The sequence below is a fragment of the Ascaphus truei genome, chromosome 1 (genome assembly GCF_040206685.1).
Source record: "Ascaphus truei isolate aAscTru1 chromosome 1, aAscTru1.hap1, whole genome shotgun sequence".
Taxonomy (NCBI): domain Eukaryota; kingdom Metazoa; phylum Chordata; class Amphibia; order Anura; family Ascaphidae; genus Ascaphus; species Ascaphus truei.
In genome coordinates this window covers 277,313,320-277,334,426 of record NC_134483.1, presented here as the reverse complement: position 1 = coordinate 277,334,426, position 21,107 = coordinate 277,313,320, and the positions used below count along the sequence as shown (strand labels likewise).

General features: G+C 45.8%; 1 protein-coding gene across 2 annotated transcripts in view; it reads left to right on the top strand.

Annotated features, from left to right (window-relative positions):
- Positions 1-21,107, top strand: part of LOC142497131 (acidic leucine-rich nuclear phosphoprotein 32 family member D-like) — a 355,631-nt gene that overhangs the window by 333,308 nt on the left and 1,216 nt on the right. Inside the window, exons 5-6 of one of the 2 annotated variants that reach the window (XM_075604546.1) lie at positions 4,249-4,382; positions 7,920-8,026. In XM_075604546.1, the coding sequence (XP_075460661.1) occupies positions 4,249-4,382; positions 7,920-8,026 (241 nt within the window). The remainder of the gene's footprint in view (positions 1-4,248; positions 4,383-7,919; positions 8,027-21,107) is intronic. The other variant, XM_075604536.1, reaches the window with a different exon arrangement.

Below are 21,107 nucleotides of genomic sequence, written 5' to 3'. Positions count from 1 at the left end.
TTAGTCAGTCGGTTTCCCGGTCTTACCGTCGGAGGACGGGATCCTATTCGGAGTCATCGCGGGAGTAGGCGACTCGTGAACCAACTTGGAGGGCGGTGTTCTGTGTCAGCTCATCCTAGAAGTTGGCGGCTTACTTCTTGGTGCTGTTCTGGTCTGGTAAGATGATTTTAACGGTGAGCAGAGGCGCCCCCCCTCCTCGAAGTCTCCTCAGAGCCATCTCGAGAATAGGCGCCTCGTGACTTCACATTGGGAGTGGAGGTTGGCGCCGGATTACCATGGGGGTCCGCGGCCCGCGCTCCAGTGCGGCCCCGGACCAACAAGGTAAGTGGGGGCACTCTTCCCCCTCCGGGTCTGTCCGGGGGGATTTATCTGAGTGCCGCGGCGGTTGTCATTTTTCTCTAGGGTGTTGGGCCGCAATTCTCTCCGATGTTCGGGGGGGGTCTCCTGATGTATTTTCAGCGGTAGGATTGGTCGTTATCCACGTTTGAGGTGGAGTTAGACCTAATGCTTTTGCGAAGGGGGCCATGTCCACGGGGTATTTCATGGACAGGAACTTTCCATTCCTGTTAACTGTGAGTCTGAAAGGGAATCCCCATCTGTATTGGATTCCTTTCTCGCGGAGTAGGTTGGTTAAAGGTTTTAATTCACGTCTGCGGTCTCTCGTTGCCTTTGACAAGTCGTTATAGACTTGGAGAGTTTCATTTTGAAAGGTTATTTCCCCCAGGTCCCGGCAGGCCGCAATTATTTTTTCTTTTGATGTGTATTTATGCATCTTTATTATAATGTCCCTACGCCGCCTCGGGTCGTCTGATTTAGGTCCTAGGGCACGATGAGCCCTATCCATTTCGAGCTCTTTCTCCTCCAGCTCCCCGCATACTAGGTTAAAGAGCTCCATGAGGTATGGTCGGAGTTGGTCCTGTGCGACCGACTCCGGTACGTTCCGGACGCGGATGTTTTGGCGCCGGTCACGATTTTCTTGCTCCTCCATAGCTTCTTTAAGGAGGGTGATCTCTTCTCCTAGACGGCCTATCTCTTCCTCCGCTTCACTCTGTCTTTGTTGAGACTCAGTGAGTTTTTTCTCCAGGGTAGTTGTTTTCTCTGTCAGCCCTGAGATTTCCTTCCTTATGTCGCTCACTGCGGTTCTGAGCTCAGTCTGAAAGGAGGATTGGAGCGTCGTTGCCATAGCCCCCAGGAGTTCTTCCAAGTATGCCCTGGTTATGGGTTGATCAGGGCTTGCTGGGGTGCGATCTTTTGGCTGGGTTTTTTTCCCTGAAAGCGCCGTGGCGCCATGCGGTCCGCCGCCATCTTGAGGCTCCATCGTGCTGTCCCTGGCCCGTTGCGACGGAGAAAAGTATTTGGCAACTCCCTGATTGCTCGCTTTTTTGGCTTTTGACATCGCCTAGTTCTTTAGCTATCCGGGGGTGTAAGTGTTACCCGGCAATTTTGGGGAAAAATGTGGGTTTTTGCGTCTTTTAATGCGCGGGTCTATGGAGCTCCTCTTCTACCCGTCCATACCGGGTGACGTCACCGGAAGTCCCCCCATTAGGTTTTATTTAAAATCATGCATGTCCCCTTTAATTATGGGGGGTGGGCTGTGTAGAGGCTCTTTGTGCACTTCTGCAAAAGTGCTCTTTCCCCAGGGGATGTCACTTCTGGGTCTTCCCAATCTCCTGGAGTCCCTGGTCTGTGGTTTTTGGGGAGTGGGGAGGGGGGGGGGGTGGTAGAGGGGGCCGGGGTAGTCCGCACACTCTGCAGGCACTTCTGCAGAGTGCCGGGTCAAAATGGCCGCCCCCGCTCCTCTCAACTCCCTGCTGCAGCCCCACCAACCTCCAGTCGCACACTTGCAGCCGCGCGGGGACTAACGGCAGACAGCCACTCGTCCCGCTTCTTACCCGGCCACCCACGCACTGTGGGGTCAAGGAGGAGCGCCGCTCTCAGCCGCGTCCGGGCCGTCCCCTGGGGAAAATGGCTGCCGCACCACGTCTCCCGGCCCCTACGTGCTCTCCGCCGGCTGGTTGGTGTTTTTTTTTCAATTTTATTATTTATTTAGTAGCTCCGCCGCCCGCGCCTTCCGCTGGTGTATTTGGGGGTAATTCCCTGTGGGTTTGCAGGGGAAAGGCTGCTTTACGGGGCTTTGGGGCCCGGAGCTCTTGAACTGCACGTCTTCTCAGCTCTGCAGTTGGCCACACCCCCCCCTTTATTTTTTATTTTATGTATTTTCTTTCATGATTTTATATATAATTGTTTGTTTATCTGTAAATTAGTTTTTTATCAGATTATTCACTTTTATTCCCCTCACTGTGTTTGTTCTTTACCCTTGTCGTCATTCTACGTTTTTCTAATATGTGGTATTTTGGTCTGCTCCCTTCCTGTGTGGTTTGTCCAGATTAGGCTTCCGTAGTCTTACCTGGTTTTTTTTATTTTACCATAGGCCGTTTTTTTTGGCGCAAACACGCACCTATCCAGGGAGCAGACAGGGTATTTAAAGAGAGTAGAAAAGGCAGGATATTCAGCGCTCGTGCTGTATGGAAATGTGGATAGTCCCTTTGCAGCATGTACATAGAGCATCTCCCCGAAAGCTCCTACTTCAAGGTGATCCCCCCTGAAATGGGGGGAGGACACCCTGAAAAACAAGGTATAAAAATTACTTATCACTAATCCCTGGTGCGCATCTGTGCATTTTTTATACCTTTTTATACCTTGTTTTTCAGGGTATTTAAAGAGATTCACAATCAGCAGGGTCACTCTTTGATAAAGCACCCACCGGGTGTGAAACGCATCAGAGGAACCCCCCCTTTTTTTTCTGCTTTGCTGTTATGCATTATTAAATTAATAAATATTTTGTATTGGATACCAGCTTCCAGCCCTACATTTTTTCAGCAGTGATCAGTCTTTCAACGCCATATATTCAGGGACAATACAAGGAGCTTTCAAACAAAAAAAAGTTTGGACGTTTAGAATGGAAAGGTATACAGGGATATACCAATTAAGTAAACATGGGAAGACACACAGAGAGACTGCTTCTCTCTGCGACTCCCACGCACAGTTCGTACAGACTGGTGGTCCCATTTACAGGTGCGCCGACGAGTATTTTAAAACCTGCCTTGGAAAATCTGGGGCTATCACCAACAAGATCCAGGTACATGCTGGGTACATGCATCAACATTTCAGTGACATTTCTGCAGAGACTAATGGCCCATCGGATTAACACAGCAGGGGTCCCTGGCAGTCCCATTCAGTTTGAATGGGACTGCCAGGGACCCCCGCTGTTAATCCGATGGGCCATTAGTCTGTCTGCAGAAATGTCACTGAAATGTTGCAGCATGTAGCAGGATCTTGTTGGTGATTGCCCCAGATTTGTTTTAGAATACTCGTCGGCACTACAGTAGAAGCAGGTACCCCGCTGAGTTAGTCCTCCCAGGCTGCCTACTGCTTTCTTGGCCACGACCAACCCCCGGCCGTTCTCCAGCCCTCGTAAACTTTTGAGGCCACAGAGTCAGTAAGTCTTGCTACATCTGTATATGTTTTCTTTCGTTCAGTCCCTGTTGTAGGTCTGGGATGGGTGTTCTCCCTGATTTCCTATAGATGCTCTAGTGCTGAATTTCTTAGTCAGTTGTGCGTTAGAAAAAAATTGAAATAAATAGACATACGGCTAAATGAAAATTTGAAAGAAAGCCAAAGATTAAATGGAGTCTTAAGGTTTTACAGCAGTAAAAGCCATATAAGGCTTTGGTCCTGCTGCGTCCGGCAGTCGTGCGCAGCCGCGGGCCACCAGCCCCTTTCTGCAGTCTGGAGGTCCCCGCTGGCTCCTTCCGACGTGGCTGACTGTGTGCTGTGACGCGTCAGCCGGCCGATGCTACAATCTCCTAGCGATTTGCAGCTCTGACGCGTCACGTGGTGCGGCAGTCAGCCAAGAAGGGAAGGAGCTACCGAAGTGAGGTGGCTTGGGAGGGGAGCAGGGAAGGAGCTGCGGGGGAAAAGTGTGTGTGTGTGTATATATATGTGTGTGTGTGTATGTATGTCTTGTGTGTGGGGTGGTGGGGGTGGACGGCACCACGGTCTCATCTCAGACCTGGCAAAGTTTTACCACGCCCCCCCCCCCTCGCCCAGCTCCCTACAGCCCGCATATCTGTCTGCACTGCGGGCGCGTGGTTTGAGGCAGTGGGACCTTAGCTTTAGGAGGGTTCTTTTTTTGTTGCTTGTCTTGTTAAAAAAATGCTGCTGTTTTACGATTCCCTTCTTTCTCAGAAGGGGAAGATGAGGAGGAAGATGAAGGCGAGGAGGAGGAGGAGGAAGAGGACTTGGATGAAGATGATGATGATGAAGATGAGGAGGAGGTAGGGGAGGAAGAAGATGAAGATGATGTCAGTGGAGAGGAAGAGGTTTGAAAATATTTTATTATGAGCCAGGCATTTGAATAGTTTATTTGCTATATTAACTATTGTTATTTAAGCACAGGAGCTGCTTAACTTCTGACATTTATGCTTTTAACATTACAGTTAATACCGCATTTACAGTTGCAATCTCCATCTTGTTTATTATTATTATTTATACTACATGAGAGGAACCGTGCTATAATCATAAAAACGTTCCTGAGAATATTTTTTTTTAGATGGCCGCTCGGTCAGAATAAGAAGCTTATTTTGTTTCCTTTCTGTTGGTAACAAGCGTGAGGATGACTTGAAATGAAATGAATTTCTAGGAACAGGAGGTTTCCTAGAGCTGTAGTTAAGCTCTAGTGGATACCCCGTTTCAGAACAGAGAGAAAAAACCATAAGCAGCACTGAATTGCTGCTTTTTTAAAAAAAAATTCATTTATTTTTTATTTTTGTTAATGCTTTTATAATAAATTTATATATATATATATATATATATATATATATATATATATATATATATATATATATGAAGAAATCACATTCAGTTGGCACACTGTAAACAACAGAAAAAATGCTGATGCTTGTCCCATATGCACACGTAAATAAATATGTTTTACCAGATTGGAGTCCGGAAATAACGAGACAGCACACAGTCTAGTAAGTCCAATAGAACTATATTCAGTATAACATGGCACCACATCCCATGGATGTGGTGCCATGTTATACTGAATATAGTTCTATTGGACTTACTAGACTGTGTGCTGTCTCGTTTTTTCCGGACTCCAATCTGGTAAAACCTATTTATATATATATATATATATATATATATATATATATATATATATACAGCTCAACCCCGTTATAGCGCGATCCGCTATATCGCGGAACCGCTTATAACGCGGTTTGAGCGTGGACAACGAATTTTTTAAAAAAATGTAAAGTTTGGGTTTTTTTGCACACACTCACTGCACACTGCATACATTCACAGCACACTGCATACATTCACAGCACACTGCATACACTCGCAGCACACTGCACACACACAGCACACTGCACACACACACAGCACACTGCACACACACAGCACACTGCACACACACACTGACACACACACAGCACACAGCACACTGCACAGCATGCTGCATACACTCACAGCACACACTCACAGCACACTGATTACATTCACAGCACACTGCATACACTAACAGCACACTGCATACATTCACAGCACACTGCATACACTCACAGCACACTGCACACACTCACACTGACACACATACACACACACACACAGTCTCACACAGTCAAATATACACACAGAGACACACTGTCTCTTTAAGGGAGCTTGCTCTTGCAAGACGGAAGCAGAAGCAGGAAGCAGAGACAGGGAGAAGAGCTGCCAGATGCCGGGTAAGTGCTGCGTGCTGTTGCCGCTGCCCCACAGGGTCTGGGAACGCTGGGAGAGTTCTCAGCTTTCCCCCTCCGGTGGACGCGGTACCACCACAAAAAAAAAAACTTTAAAAAAAAAAAAATTTTTCGGCGGCCATTTTTTTTGCGACCCCGTTTGTAACGCGTGGTCGCGGGTGGCCCCCGAGGACCGCGCTATAACAGGGTTAAGCTGTATATATATATATATATATACAGTGTTCGACAATTAATTATAACTACACGCCCGTGGCGAGTGGATTTAGGCCGCTGGCAAGCCATGCTGCGGCTCTAGGAATTCCCCTGCTCGCGCCAATTTTTTTTTTAAAATAAATAAATAATCCCCCTCCCTGATTGGTGTGACGCGGGTAAGAGGGCCGGCTCGCAGCTCTGAAGAGCCTTCATATCAGATGTCTTCCTGGTTTCTGAACGCTGCGAGAAACCTTTCTTTTGCTGAGAAGTAATGGAGTTGTAGCAATACATATCTGGATCTATTAGAGTCCGCAAATCTTGGTCCGAGAGAACAATGGACCGTGTCCATGATGAGCGAGCGCTCCTCCGTGGTAAGCATCACGATTTGGAATAGTTTCTTTAAATAGATCTGTAGGGCATCCGGAGGAACAGACGGGTATATTCCTGATGCAGAGGCTTTGGCGCCTCTTCCTGTTTTAAAGGTCTTCCACGGTGTCTTTTAAAGTTGTCACCTATTTTGTAACGACTTCCTCGGCTGTGTCGGAGGGATTCACCTAATTTCTGTGGTAGGGCTGTGGTTCAAGCATTTTGGGTCAGCCCCAACCCCCCCTGCCCCCGATCCCCGCTTGCTGCCCGGGGCGCTGGCTGCCCGTAGGCTGGGTGGGTCCCGCGGCTGCTGCCGAGGCGCTTCCCCTCCGTCCCACGTTCCTTTGCCACACGCGCAGTGGGAGTGTTCTCCCTGGTCCCCGCTTCCCCTCCAGTCCCCGCTTCCCCTCCGGTCCCCGCTTCCCCTCCAGTCCCCGCTGCCCCTCTGTCCCCGTTACTGCTCACGCGGGCCGTGAGATGGCAGCACGGGTGTTCCCCCTGGTCTCCGCTTGCCCCGCTGGTCCGCGTTGCTGCTCGCACGGGCCGCGAGATGGCAGCGGGTGTGTTCCCCCTGGTCCCCGTGTCTGTCTCCACTTCCCCCCCTCTCCGCTCCCCCCCCCCACAGAGTGTGTGTGTGTATATGGGATAGTGTGTGTGTGTGTGTGTGTGTGTGTGTGTGTGTGTGTGTGTGTGTGTGTGTGTGTGTGTGTGTGTGTGTGTGTGTGTGTGTGTGTGTGTGTGTGTGTGTGTGTGTGTGTGTGTGTGTGGGCGGGACTAGGTGGCGAGTAGATTTTTTGGTTCGGCGAGTAGATTTTTGGGTGATTTGTCGAACACTGTATATATATATATATATATATATATATATATATATACATATATATATATATATATATATATATATATATACCTACACACACACACACACATACATGTAGTATAATCCACAGTGCAGAGACGCAACGGAGTACAGCACATCCACAAATAGTTAAAAACTATTTATTAAGTGGGTGACATAGGAGATATCAAAATAGATGGGTTAGGAAAGAGACTCTTTCTTAACCCATCTATTTTGATGTCACCCACTTAATAAATGTTTTTTTATATATATATATATAAGGAACCCCCCACTGTTCATAGGTCGGCCCATTTTTTAGACGGGACCCCGAGGCAGGAGGGGAGGTTGAAAGGGAGAGATCCAGACAAACATTATCCCCTATGGGACCGCGAGGCCCCAAACAGGCCTTCGGGCCAGGGAAAAAGAGGAGCAGAGGAGTTAGGGCAGGCAGAGCTGTCCAGAGGAAGAAGGAAAACAGAAGAGGATTAGTTACACCATCAGAGAGTAGCAATATTTTCAACCTCTCATCAACTGTATTGACTGATTGTGAAAGGTCCTTATTGGAAAGGGGCTTATCTTTTGCCCCCAATACAGGTCCGAATCTGTTTCAATTGTTTATTGATCTAAACAGTTTTGTCAGAAAAATGACATTGAATAGACATTTTAAGATTCAGGAGAATAATATCAAGAGTACTGATCCAACAACTGTCTTTAATACACAGGAAGAAATATGTATTGATGCACTCACTTCATTGCTGAGGGACTCGGATTCACCTTCAGGATCACAAGCATCTCTTGACAATTTTGAGCGGGCCACCAATCCGACCAGGTTTGTGGAGGGAGACTTAGATGAGGATTGCAATATTAGGCACTCACCATTCAAGCCCAAATCAGTCTTCTTCCCTTACCAATCCAAGGGCGGTTTCGTGGAGACGTTCTATAGTCTGGTTTTACGTGACTTTGAGTCCATGTGTGCTAAACCTATTAAATTTAAACCTAATTTAACTAAAGGTGAGCTGGGCGCATTGGGCGGGCTTAAGATCAACCATGATATAGTTATCAGACAGGCTGACAAGGGGGGAGGCATAGTCATTCAGGACTTATCTGCATATCTCACTGAGGCACGCAGACTCCTGGGTGACTCGGCCTCCTACACCTTGTTGGAATCCGATCCAGTAGACTCTTACCAGTTGTTGCTGAAGGAGCTCCTCACTTCTGCACTGGGTGAAGGTATTATTTCTAAAGCGGAATTTAAATTTTTATTTTGCTCACACCCACGCACCCCTATTTTTTATCACCTTCCTAAAGTGCACAAATCCTTGTCCAATCCCCCGGGTAGACCCATAGTATCGGGCGTGGAGTCGATGACATCGACCCTATCCCAATATGTTGACTATTTTCTCCACCCCTATGTCACTGCACTGAGGTCCCATATTAGGGATACGCTCCATGTCATCGACTCCATTTCTGATATTAGGTGGAAATCCACCTATCTATGGGCAACATGTGATGTTTCATCATTATACACCTGCATTGAACATACCAAGGGGTTAGAGGCTATTAAATACTGGTTGGACAAGGATCCACTTTTTCCGGAAAAACACAGGTTATTTATTTTAGAAAGTATCCATTTCATTCTTACGCACAATTATTTTTTATTTGAAGATGATTTTCACTTGCAAATCTGTGGAACGGCCATGGGTACGAGATTCGCTCCTAGCTATGCCAACCTCTTTATGGGGCACTGGGAGGAGTCCCATGTGTGGCAGAACATCTTGCTTGGAGCGGGTCTCGTATACTATGGCCGTTTCATAGATGATATTATTATAATTTGGGATGGAGAGGAGTCGGAATTATTCGACATCCTGAGCTCTTTCAGCAACAACTCGTTTGGACTCAAATTCACTTTTGATATCAATAATTTGTCCACTGTCTTTCTGGATCTGGCCCTGAGCATAGACACAGACTTGAATATTATCACCACCACACATTTCAAGTCTGTGTCTGTGAATAGCTACGTCCATGCGTCCAGCAACCATCACAAACACTGGCTCAACAATATTCCCTTGGGGCAGTTCCACAGAATACGGAGGAACTGCACAAGGGATGTTGATTTTGAAAACCAGTCGGTCACACTTGGGAAGAAATTTCTTTCTAAGGGATATGATCCTGTCGTGGTCTCAGATTCTCTCAGCAAGGTGAGTTCCATTGCTAGAACTACTTTGCTTGAGAAATCTAAAAATAAACTACAAAAAGGAAAACGTTCAGGATATGACATCCCAGCAACATACACAGGGACGGAGAGATCGAATGCGAGGTTTATTACCACCTATAACCAGTCATCAAGATCCATTAATAGGATATTGAATGATCATTGGTCCATTCTCAAGTGTGATCCCCATTTAGGACCTATCCTGCCGGATAGAGCTACTATTACATATAGGAAGGCTAGAAGTATAAAAAGTATATTAGCTCCCACTAGGCTCAAGTCTTCCTCAATTTGTGATACTGCTAAAAATAAGGGACCATTGGGAAACCATCCCTGTGGCCGCAGTCGATGCATTACATGCAGGCATCTTTTGAATAATACTCATGTCTGTTCCCAGAGTAGGGGCATCACATATGCCATCAGTAGCTCCATCACCTGTCTTAGCACTTATGTTGTGTACCTTATACAATGTGGGTGCAGTCTAAAATATGTTGGACGCACCACGAGAACATTGGGTACGCGCTTCCTGGAACACAGGAGAAATGTCATTAAGGGTCTCACTAACCATAGTGTCTCTCGACACTTTAAACTATTTCATCAACAAAATCCCAAGACCTTGCAGATTATGGGAATAGAGACCATTTCTCCTTGTGTTCTAGGAGGCGACCGATTCAAGACACTCTGTAGGCGGGAAACCTTTTGGATTCACCAATTGGGCACCCTTAATCCTGGGGGACTGAATGAGTGTTTAGACGTTAGTACTCTAGTCTGATCATTCCTTGGATGTCTCTTCCTGTTCTCTTCCTCTGCTTCTCATTCCATCCTTTGTCTGCATCTCCTCCTGAGATTCACCCCCCTTCCTTGCCCCCCCCCCCTTTCCCCCCCCCCCCTCCCCTATCCCACACTTCCACCCGTCTGGACAATGGATATAATTATGAAATAATTTTCATTTGCACATTTAGGTGGTCCAATTAAAAATAGGATCATTATAGGGTTGAATAGATGATAATAGGTAATATTTTTAATATTAATTTTCACATACACTTTTATAATTATCGTAAAGCACCTATATTATATTTAATATTGATTTAAATAGACACTCACCTTATTATGGCCATTTAGGGCCTGGATAGTAAATAATGGGGAACGATACTTATACATTTCTGTCCCTATTACCTTAAAAACTAAAAAATTAAAAAATTAAAAATTTCAAAAAATTACAAATATATAATTAATTCTAACAAGCACTCACATAATAGTTCCCCGGGACCTGGCCTTGTTTGTGGCATACAGACTCCAGACTGATGGTTTTTAAAATGATTAGTATTCTCCTATCGGGATCATATGACTTATTGTCAATATTCAAGTCATTCACACACTCATTAGAGGAAAAAATTTGAACTTGATTATGTGTGATTGGGAATATATATATATTATTGCACTTTCTATTTTATGGCATGATATCTTGTGATCCTTTGTTTTACAGTAACCTTATGTAGTATTAGCCTATATGTGGGTCATCCCTCTCTATATATTAGGTGAAGTTAAGTATTATTTACTGATGCACCTTATGGAATATCATAATAGAATCCATACACACATTAATATATTTTGAGAGGTTGTGATTTACATGTAGGCTGAATGTTTCCCTCTGGTTTTATCCCTTTAGGACCTTTGTCATGATGAATTTGGCATTGATGAACTATGTTATGCCAGTCTATGTGAAATATAAATCTAATATACATTTATGGGTTTTTTTATATAATGATTTCTTTTATTAATGAGCTTGTATGTATATGTTTTGTATACTATGTGTCATCTATTCAATATGCAATACGATGTAGACTGGTATTTAGAGTTAAATTTTGCTTTCTCCTCCGATCCTTTTAGGGTTAATTACCTGTATTTTATGTAAATATAAGTGTGCATATATATGTGTGTAGCAGCACGAAAAACGAATGCAGCTGAGTAGGGGAGGAGATTTTCTTTAATTACCACTCTGAGGTTGTATATATAATACCGGACCTCCCCTTCTTATGACATCCCTTTGAGAAAGTTAGCCGTGACTGACGAAACGCGTCAGGGAGCGTCGTGACGTCAGACGCAGAGACATTGGAGTCCACACCAAGCGCTGGAGCGTATTGATCCAGGCACGAGTGCTAGAGGCAGCATTACACGGGACCTCTTTCTTGGACATTTTCATAGCTTACCTGCTTTGTGAATCTGCTGGGACGGTGTTCCATTACCAACGGAGGCCCCTGAAGCCTGCAGTTTGACCGGATGGTGCTACCAGCCCTGGAACCTGCAGTGACGTTGCCCCTTATCAACGGAGCTTAGGAGTGCCCCAAGAGTCTCAGCTAAACCGGATGGTGGTGATTATGTATATCACATATGCTTGATTTTAATGCATTTTTTGTAAGTGCGTTTTTTACCCCCCTCTCTCCCCCTCCCCCCTTCATTAAAACTTTTATACGCTATGGGCGTGCGCTCTCTCCTCTTTTTTTCTTTTTAGATACCCTGTGGACATGGTTGGTCCATACTGAGAGCTGCCGGAGACCCTGCATACCAGCACCTATACTTTTCATTGGACTATTCGAGGACTGGTTTATCCTTTTTTGCTTTTTATATTATAATATTTTATTGTTCATGTTTTTGTGTGCCTGATATCATTATAGGTCCACATTATTATTATATGTGTATATATGTTTTGCTTATGTAATTAAGACATTTACATCATATCGTTATAGCACATATATTTTATTGTATATGTTCCTTAGAGGCGCAGCTTATCTCCCTGTTGTTTGATATATATATATATATATATATATAACTTCAATTTTATTGGCTTTGTTTTAAGGCAACAATTGACAATTCATACATCATGTATCTAACCAGTCTCATTCCAATATACATCAGGTAACATAATTTACCGTTGTTTCATGAACTGGTGGGTAATTTGCTGCTCATAGTAAATAAAGCATCTGAAAATAAAATAGCGGAAAGGGATGAAAGTGGAAGGAAGAGGATAAGGGGAGGATAGGGGAATAGAGGGAAGGATGTGGGTCCGTCTCCTCGCCATCTCCCACTCAAGAAGTGACCTCAGGTTCAGTCTGCTTCTGTTGTAAAGAGAAATGTTTCTGAGTTTCAGTTAGTCTTCTCCTTATCCTATCCCTGCATTAATATTCAAACTCGTATGGTGGCTCTCCCAAGGTTGGCACATCTCATCGACCGAGAACACATCTGTAGCTATCACTGCCAGATTGTTGTAACCTAAACCCCTGGGATATCTGTCTGGGCCAGCCACGGCGTCCAGACTTTTAGAAAATTGGTGCCAGTGTCGTTAACCAGACTCTTTAACTTTTCAATCTGGCAAACGTACCACATTCTGTTCCTAATCTTGGGGATAGTTTGGAATTCAGACTGTTTCCACAATGCTGCGATCTTGCACCTCGTTGCCGTTGCAAAGTGAGCAATCAATTTATTTCCAGCTGGGAGTGGTCTATTTAGGATTACCAACCATGGATCTGGTGGAATTTCGAGGTCAAAAATCCTGTGAATCCAATTTCTAATCTTTTTTCCAAAGTGGAGCAATCCGAGGACAAGACCACAGCATGTGTAACAGGTCGGCCGATACTCCACACTGTCTAGGTGTCTAGGAACCTAGATAATTACAGTGGGGTGAGATGCCACCTCATTAGGACTTTATATGCATTGTCCTTCAATGTTGTGCAGATCGAACTCTTGGCAACCGCCGTCACTATAGCAGTCCAGTCCTCACCCTCCAATACCTCCCTAAATCTGATTCCCATTTTGTCATATAAGAGAGTTTCTGCTGTTCTACAGAGCCCAAATCAACCACTTCGCTATACATCTGCGATGTAAGTCCGCATTTATCGCTTTCCCTCAGACAAAGCTTCTCAAATGTGGTCAGAGGGGGTGGGGGGAATATTTGTTGTAAAAGGCCCTGATCTGGAGGTATCTAAAAAAAAAGCTGTGTGTTCTGTGCACGCGCATAGTAAGTGAAACTTCTTTGTGTGTTGTCAGCAACATATAAAGTAACAATAATATTATTACTGCTTAGAGCATGAGCAAATTTGATTGGCGGGTCATGTTTATTGGCAGCAGTGCAGTGGCAGCAGTACCGGCATCATGGATTTTGAGCAGGTGGGGGGGGGGTGGGGGTATAGGCACATCATTCAAGGGCGGTGTTCGGCGCATCACTGGGGTGTGTGTGTGTGTGTCAGAGTGTGCCTGCGTCAGTGTGCGCGTGTGTGTATGTGTGTCAGTCAGTGTGTGTGTATGTGTGTCAGTCAGTGTGTGTGTGTGTGTGTGTGTGTCAGTCAGTCAGTCAGTGTGTGTATCAGTCAGTGTGTGTATGTCTGTCAGTCAGTGTGTGTGTGTATGTGTGTCAGTGTATGTGTGTCTCTCTGTGTGTGATGTGTATGTCTTTCTGTCTGTGTCCTGCCCCCTCTCCTGACTCCCCCTAGCACCCTTGTCCTGCCCCCAGCACCTTTGTCCTGCCCCCAGCACTCTTGTCCTGCTCCCAGCACTCTTGTCCTGCCCCCAGCACTCTTGTCCTGCCCCCAGCACCCTTGTCCTGCCCCCAGCACCCTTGTCCTGCACCCAGCACCCTTGTCCTCCTCCCAGCACCCTTATCCTCCTACAGCACCCTTGTCCTCACCCCTGCACCTTTTAGAAGTCCCCCCCCCCCAATACCTACCAGATCACGGCACAGAGGCGATGGAGGCAGTGGTGGCGGGGGGGAGGGGAGGGAAGCGCGGCAGCTTCAGCTGAAGCCGGCTCGGAGGGGAGCGCTGCAGCGCGTCAACTTCTGAAGCCGGCTCAGAGGGGAGGGAGCACGCGCATTTGGAGCCCTGGAGCGGGTGCGCGCTTCACGTGCTGGAGCGGGCGCGGGCGTCACGTGCTGGAGCGGCCGGGAGTGAGGGAGGGGGGCATGTGGGGGGAACGGCAGCCATTAGGAGTGGCGCCGGCAGCGATGTGACAGCGGGACGGTGACGTCACTTTCGTTTCACATTTCGTCTCCATCTCTCCAGTTTTGTCCCGTCATGACTAGGTGCCACTAAAGAAGTTTCACTTCAAAAATTCTGTGTGTGGTATCTCTTTGTCTGATCTAATTTGTTCAAATGTCTTAACCTTTTTGTTGCCCTCCAGATCTCTAAGTCTATTAAATCCGCCTAGATTCCAGATTTAGAAATCCCCCCTGGCTATGCCCAGAGCAAAGTCTGGATTGCCCCATAAAGGGGACATCAGTGAATTCTTACTGGTCAGATTATGTTTGAATTTGGAAGCCTCTCAAAACGATAGTGAATTGGTCATTGAGGACAACAGCGTGTTAGCCGATTTATAGGCTATTTTAGGAAGCCACATTAAGTTGTTCAACTCCAATGGGAAGCAAACTGCACTCTCTAGGTCAAATCCATCTTTTCAATGCTGGGATCCTGTGCAATTGAGGAATTTGACATAATTGTGCTGCTTTATAGTATGATAACAGGCAAGGTACCGTCAGTCCACCTGTCAGTGTATTTTTTTTTCATAATTAACTTATTTACTCTCGTTTTTTTACCTCCCCATATAAATTTAGAGATTTCAGACTGACGTGAGAGTATATCCTTCAGTCTCAGTGGCACTGGTAACGTCTGAAATAGGTAAAGGATACGGGGGAGGAGATTCATCTTAACGCTATGTATCCTACCTATCCAGGAGATCCTATGGGACGTCCACTTTCTGAGATCCTTTGTTAATAGCCGAATGAGCTTGGGATAATTTGCGTTATATATACTCTTTGAATCTTTCGTTATGTGGACCCCTAAATATTTAATCTCTTTGTTTTGCCATTTAAAATTGAAATTGATCTCTATTAATTTTTCCATCTCTTTTGGGAGGGTCACGTTTAGTGCCTCTGATTTGATTCATCTTATAGCCAGATACTCTATTAAATTTCCCTAACAAGTCGAACAGATTTGGCAGAGACATGAGGGGCTTGGAAATAGTCAGGAAAATGTCGTCGGCGTACAGAGCCACTTTATGGGATTGTGATTGAATTGTGATTCCCGCTATGTCGGGATGATTACGAATCTGGGATTACGAATGGTTCTATACATAGTGCGAATAATAGGGGCGATAAAGGGCAACCCTGCCTTGTACCACTTTTAATTCTGAAGAAATCAGAAGGGAATCCTTGTGGATTACCATAGCGGTAGGGCCTGAATATAGTGACAAAATTGCGTTGTTCACCCTTTCCCCAAATCCGAAGGCTCCATGTGTAGCTTTCAGGTATGACCAGTCAATCCTGTCAAAAGCTTTTTCTGCATGTAGACTTAACATCATAACCTGTATCCTTTTTGTATTGGCTATATCTAACAGATCAATGATTCACCGGGTGTTATCCGCTGCTTGCCTATCTTTAATGAAACCGACTTGATCTGGATGTATTAGTCTAGGCAGGATATGACTCAATCTGTTGGCCAGCAATTTAGCGTAGATTTTAACATCTGTGTTGATTAGGGAAATTGGTCTATAATTTTTACAATCTAGCGGACCTCTACCTGGTTTGTGTATTACTGTGATTGACACTTGGAGCATCCGTTCCGGGAATGGGGCCCCCGCCAAGACTGCATTATACATCCGGAGCATGCCAGATGTTTGAGGAATTTCTTATAGTAGAGGCCTTTCAAAGGCCTCAGTTCCCTGATGACCTGCTTCAGTTCCACCATTGTAAAATTTGTGCCTAGAGACTCTCTGTCCAACATATTCAATCTTGGTAGGCTAGAGCTCGTTAGGAACTCCCTCTGAGCTGTTTTCGTTCTAGCATTATGTGCCACTTTTTCTACATTATAGAGGTCCTCGTAGAACCTCTTAAATTCTTCAACTATTAATTTTGGATTGACCGTGGAAGTACCCTTTTGTGTGCGAATCATCTGAATATTAAAATTTGGTTGTCTGTTTCTTAATTTTCGTGCTAGCATGGTATCTGGCCTGTTTGCTTTCTCATAAAACTTCCTCTTTGACCAGTTCAGTGCATTATCTGCTTGGGAGGTTAACAGCATGTCCAATTCAAACTTAAAATCATTCAATTCCTTCAGAATCTGTGGGCTGGCGTGTTGTCTTTGGCTATCCGAGAGACATCCCAGCCTTGTTCCTAGGCTAGCTATTTTGGTATTTCTGTACCTGTTCCCCCTGCACATCAATATTTCCCCAATTTGTTTCGCACATAGGGTATACTCCACTGCAGGAGGAGCCTATCACTCGGGCCCGATGAGGGGGAGGTGGCAGGAGGAGAAGATGGGGGGTGTAACAAAAAAAAACATAGAAGAGACGAGGCTGACCGTGACCGGCCTCGGCTCTTTTGCCCTGAGGAAAGGTCTGGCCAATGGCCTACCCATATTAGGTGGCCACTGTACCAGGAATCCCCGGTAGACCGAATCCCCCGGGACTTTGTGGTGACCACGATTCTCATTCACGTGTCACGTTTTGAGGCGCTGGTGAGTGACCGAGGCAGTCCTCCCAACGGCGCCTCAGTATTTTCATTGCATATTTCACATTTGGCATCATATATTACAAGCAGAATTAAGAACCCTTAACTTGGAAACAGGAACTTGTTGAAACCGTCTTCTTTCTTTGGTATAGCGAGCCACCCCATAGCTATTGTCCCGGTGTCTTAGTGTGGCATATCTCAAATCTTTCATTACAGGTATCTCCAACCTTCCTCCCCTAACCCCATGCTATTTCTCCCAACTCCCTCCCCCCCACCTATTCCTTATTTATATATCCCTAGCTGTAATCCTGTCTGCCAAAACTCTATTCCCTTTCCTTCAGATTATTCCTCGCAACAAGCTAACATATTTACAAAGTTACATACTTCCCCATTACTCTCTGGTCTCCATTACTAGGCTTTATCATCGCCCGTATCACTCGACCGCTGCATTCCTCTTCCCCTTTTCTATTAGTTTTATCTATTCACAAGTTTACGTCTACTACTTGATCCATTTGTGGTTGTCTGGCCAATTTGTTCCAAGCCCCCCAGTATTTCTAGCTATATAACCCGCTTGGCCAGCTTAAATATATGTATATCCATTTCCTCCCCTGCTCATGCCCTCTGATGTAGCCGCATATATACTATGAGTTATGATGGTGCCTTAGTATAAACCCCTGCTGGATCGCCGTCTCCCACCAGCCCCTCCCCCTCTTCTGTAATATATCAGTCATCCATGGCAGATCCGGCAGTGTGTGTCACAGTGCTGTTTGTGGCTCCCTGTTAATATTTTATTTGATTGAAACTTACCAGCTTTAATGTTGTGTGCATACTATGTGTTCTTATTCTACTTGTTGCTATCCTTATATGTTCATCCTAATCACCGCTTGTGTTGTGCGTATATTCATACGGTGTGCTGTATGTTGTGCCATGTTTTAATGTGGTGCTGTCTCTGCAGTGTATGTGTATGTGTGTTGGGACTCTGGTGCCATCCCTCTGCAGTTTGGCCATTCATTGTTGTCGTTTGCAGCTCTCAGCACCATGCTGTCTCCAGATGTCATCCTGGGGGAGTCTGCTGCCGGGTCTCCGGCTCGCCACTGCGGTCGTCACTTCAGCTGATCTATGTTGGGTCTGCTTTTCCCCTGTACCGGGTTCTTTGCTAGAGAGGGAATCAATATGGCCGCTTTTCACCTTCTGACCACCAGGGGGTGGTGGGTGAGTCTCATTACGTGGGGAAGACTTATGCTGGAAAACTTTATACATGGGACTGGCCCCTTTAAGTCTCGAGTTGGGCTTAATTGGTACCAATTAAGCTGTTGCTTCTCTGTTTTTGCGGGCTGCAGCTCCCATTCTTCTCCAGACAGCCTCAGGAGCCGGATCATCGGAGAGGATGAGTGTGGCAGGGGGGCCCCGAATCCAGGCCCAATTTTGTCAGGACCTCGGTCCTCTCTGCAGCATGCCTCAAAGTGTGTGCTACACCATTCCTTAAAACAAGACATACAAAGGGGAATAGCCAGCGGTATCTGATACCTTTATCTCTTAGGACCTTAGTAATCTGCAATAGTCCCCTCCGCTTGGCTAGTGTAGATTGCGACCGATCATGATAAACCTGTAATCTAATGCCCTCAAATTCAAGGGTTTTCACCTCTCTTGCTATCTGGCAGACTAATTATTTTATTTTATAAAAGTGGAACCGGATGATGATATCTCTGGGGGGGTCCCCAGGCTGTGGCTTGGAACGCAGGGCTCTATGGCACCTATCAAGATGGAGGTCTATCTCCTGCCTGTCAGGGAACATGTGCTCCAGCCATTTTGATATGAAATCCTCTGCATCAATAATGGATTCTGGTACCCCCCCTCACTCTTATATTATTACGCCTATCGCGATTGTCGGCGTCCTCTTATTTGTCTGCCAGCTCTCTCACTTTTGTGTTCAGCAGTGCCACATTTTTATTTGTAGTTTGCACTGCCTTTATTTATGGTGTCGTCGAGCTTAGTTTCTAAAGCCTCCATCCATTCCCCAATGCTGTCCAGGTCCTTCCGCAGGTCTCATAACTCCTTTTGGAAAAAGCTTTTCATTTCTCTGCAGAATTCCTTTAGATCCTTTCTGGTCACAAGATCTTGATCTCTTGCTGGTGCCTGCTGCGTCGAGTGCTTGCTCTCTGAGTCCGAGCCCACACTTTGCATTGAGGTGTCAGAGCAGCCCGCCTGGGCCATCTCGCTCTTGTTAAAATATTCTGTCACCGACGGGGTTCCCCGCTTTGATTTAGCCCTAGTTGGCATCCCGGGTATGTCTTCCCTTTATTCCCTCTCCTGTTAGCTGCCTGCAGTAGATTTTTGTGCCAAAATTGTACTTTAATAGCGCCGGTGGGGAAGGAGCTCTGAAGTTAAGCTTCCATTCGCCCCGCCGTTACGCATGAACCTCCTCAATAAATCGTTTTTAACTATTTTTGTATGTGCTGGACTTTGTTTTTTCCCCTGCATGCTGTGCACCCCGTCTCCACACTGTGGATTATATTGCTATCATTCAACTACACTGGATGCACGCCATGGAGCCAAGAACAACTACAATCATTACTACTCAATTCGTGATTCATATTTTTATTTTGTGATCCTATACTTTTATTGCACTCTAAGAAGTATCTCCAATAAGTGTGGTGAACAGGTTAAAATTGGCTTCACTAGCTATGTTTCTCCTTATTAACCTTAAATCCCACCTGTAGTTAATCCACCTGTGTGGCATCTACTACATTTTGAGTGGTCATATACTGTAATGGATTACTGATTCAAGAAGTTATGTAACCTACTGTACACTACCGACACGATTTATTCGAGCAGGGCTAGTTCCGCAAGCCGGGGGATGCCCCGGCTTGCTAGCCCCACTCCCTCGGCGTGCCGCGCGTCACCGATGCGCGGTCACGCGTCATCGGGTGCCAGCGCCCCCTGCACGCGCGTCCAGGGCTCCCCGAGGGAGCCCTGGTGTCCCGCGATGTGGGGGACGGCGGCAGGGGGTTCCGGGGGACCCGGCAGCGGGAGGGAGAGCGCCCCGATCGGAGGGCGCTCTTCCGCTGCTTCGGCGCGCGCCCGGCACCCTCCGGCGCGCGCCAGGTTACTGCTGCGGCCGAGAACGGGCAAATGCTCGAATAAACTCGGCCGCAGCAGTAAGAAACTAATTTGAACTCCAATCAACATGTTACATTTTCTGGCTCAATATTTGGGGACTTAAGAAATATAAATATACCTATATCCTGTTTAATACTCTGGCGCACTGATCATAGGACTGTTTCAATCCAATATCTCTATACATACATGTATATATTTATATTATATTAGGCCTGAAGGAGTGACTCAGTGCATAAAGGCATTAGTTCAAATCTTGACGTCAGCTCCTTGTGATCTTAGGCAGGTCACTTTATCTCCGTGCCTCAGGCACCAAAAACATAGATTGCAGGCTCATTTGGGCAGGGACCTGTGTCCTCAAAAATTCCTAAGTGTTGCGTTCTGCGCACTATACTGTAATTGTGAAGTGCTGTTCTGTGACATTCAATTCCATTATGTGTTAGGACCTCCAGTCTTGTCCGGCATCCTGGCAGTAAACCACTGAGTGGCAGTGGGGCTCCAACCCACTTCCCAAATGTAATGAATGTGGAAACCTGTGAAAAATAATTAGTTATTCCTAGACTCTGCTATGACCTATGTACAGTACTAAATAATCCAACCGTTTATGGGATTGTTGCCGCTACTAAAACAGGGATTCTGAACCTAAACTACTTTCTGGACATGGGGTGGGCATCCTTTTTCTGGCGTGCCAACAAATGGGCGCACAATTTTTGTTGTTGGGGGGGGGAATCCATAGTTATTATGTAAACATGTTGAGCTGTGTTTGATTTCCCTTGTGTCTGATGTCTGGGTTCAGCAAGTGTGTGCACAACCACAGTCCCCCCTCTCCCATTCCCTTATGTTTATTGTGTCTCTGATAAGGACAGGGTGGGGTCATGGTCAAGTAAACCCTTGATTGACAAACTCTCCCCCATTCTGAGGCGTCAAATAAAGGCACTTTGTAAACTTAGAAATTCAACTTGCAATGAATTTTCCCTAAGAATGAAAGAAATGTTTTCTATTGGCATGGCTTGATTTGTATAGGGAATACAATGAAACTAAAAGGCTGTTTTCTGGCCAGCAATGTGACATTTTACTTTTAACCATTTA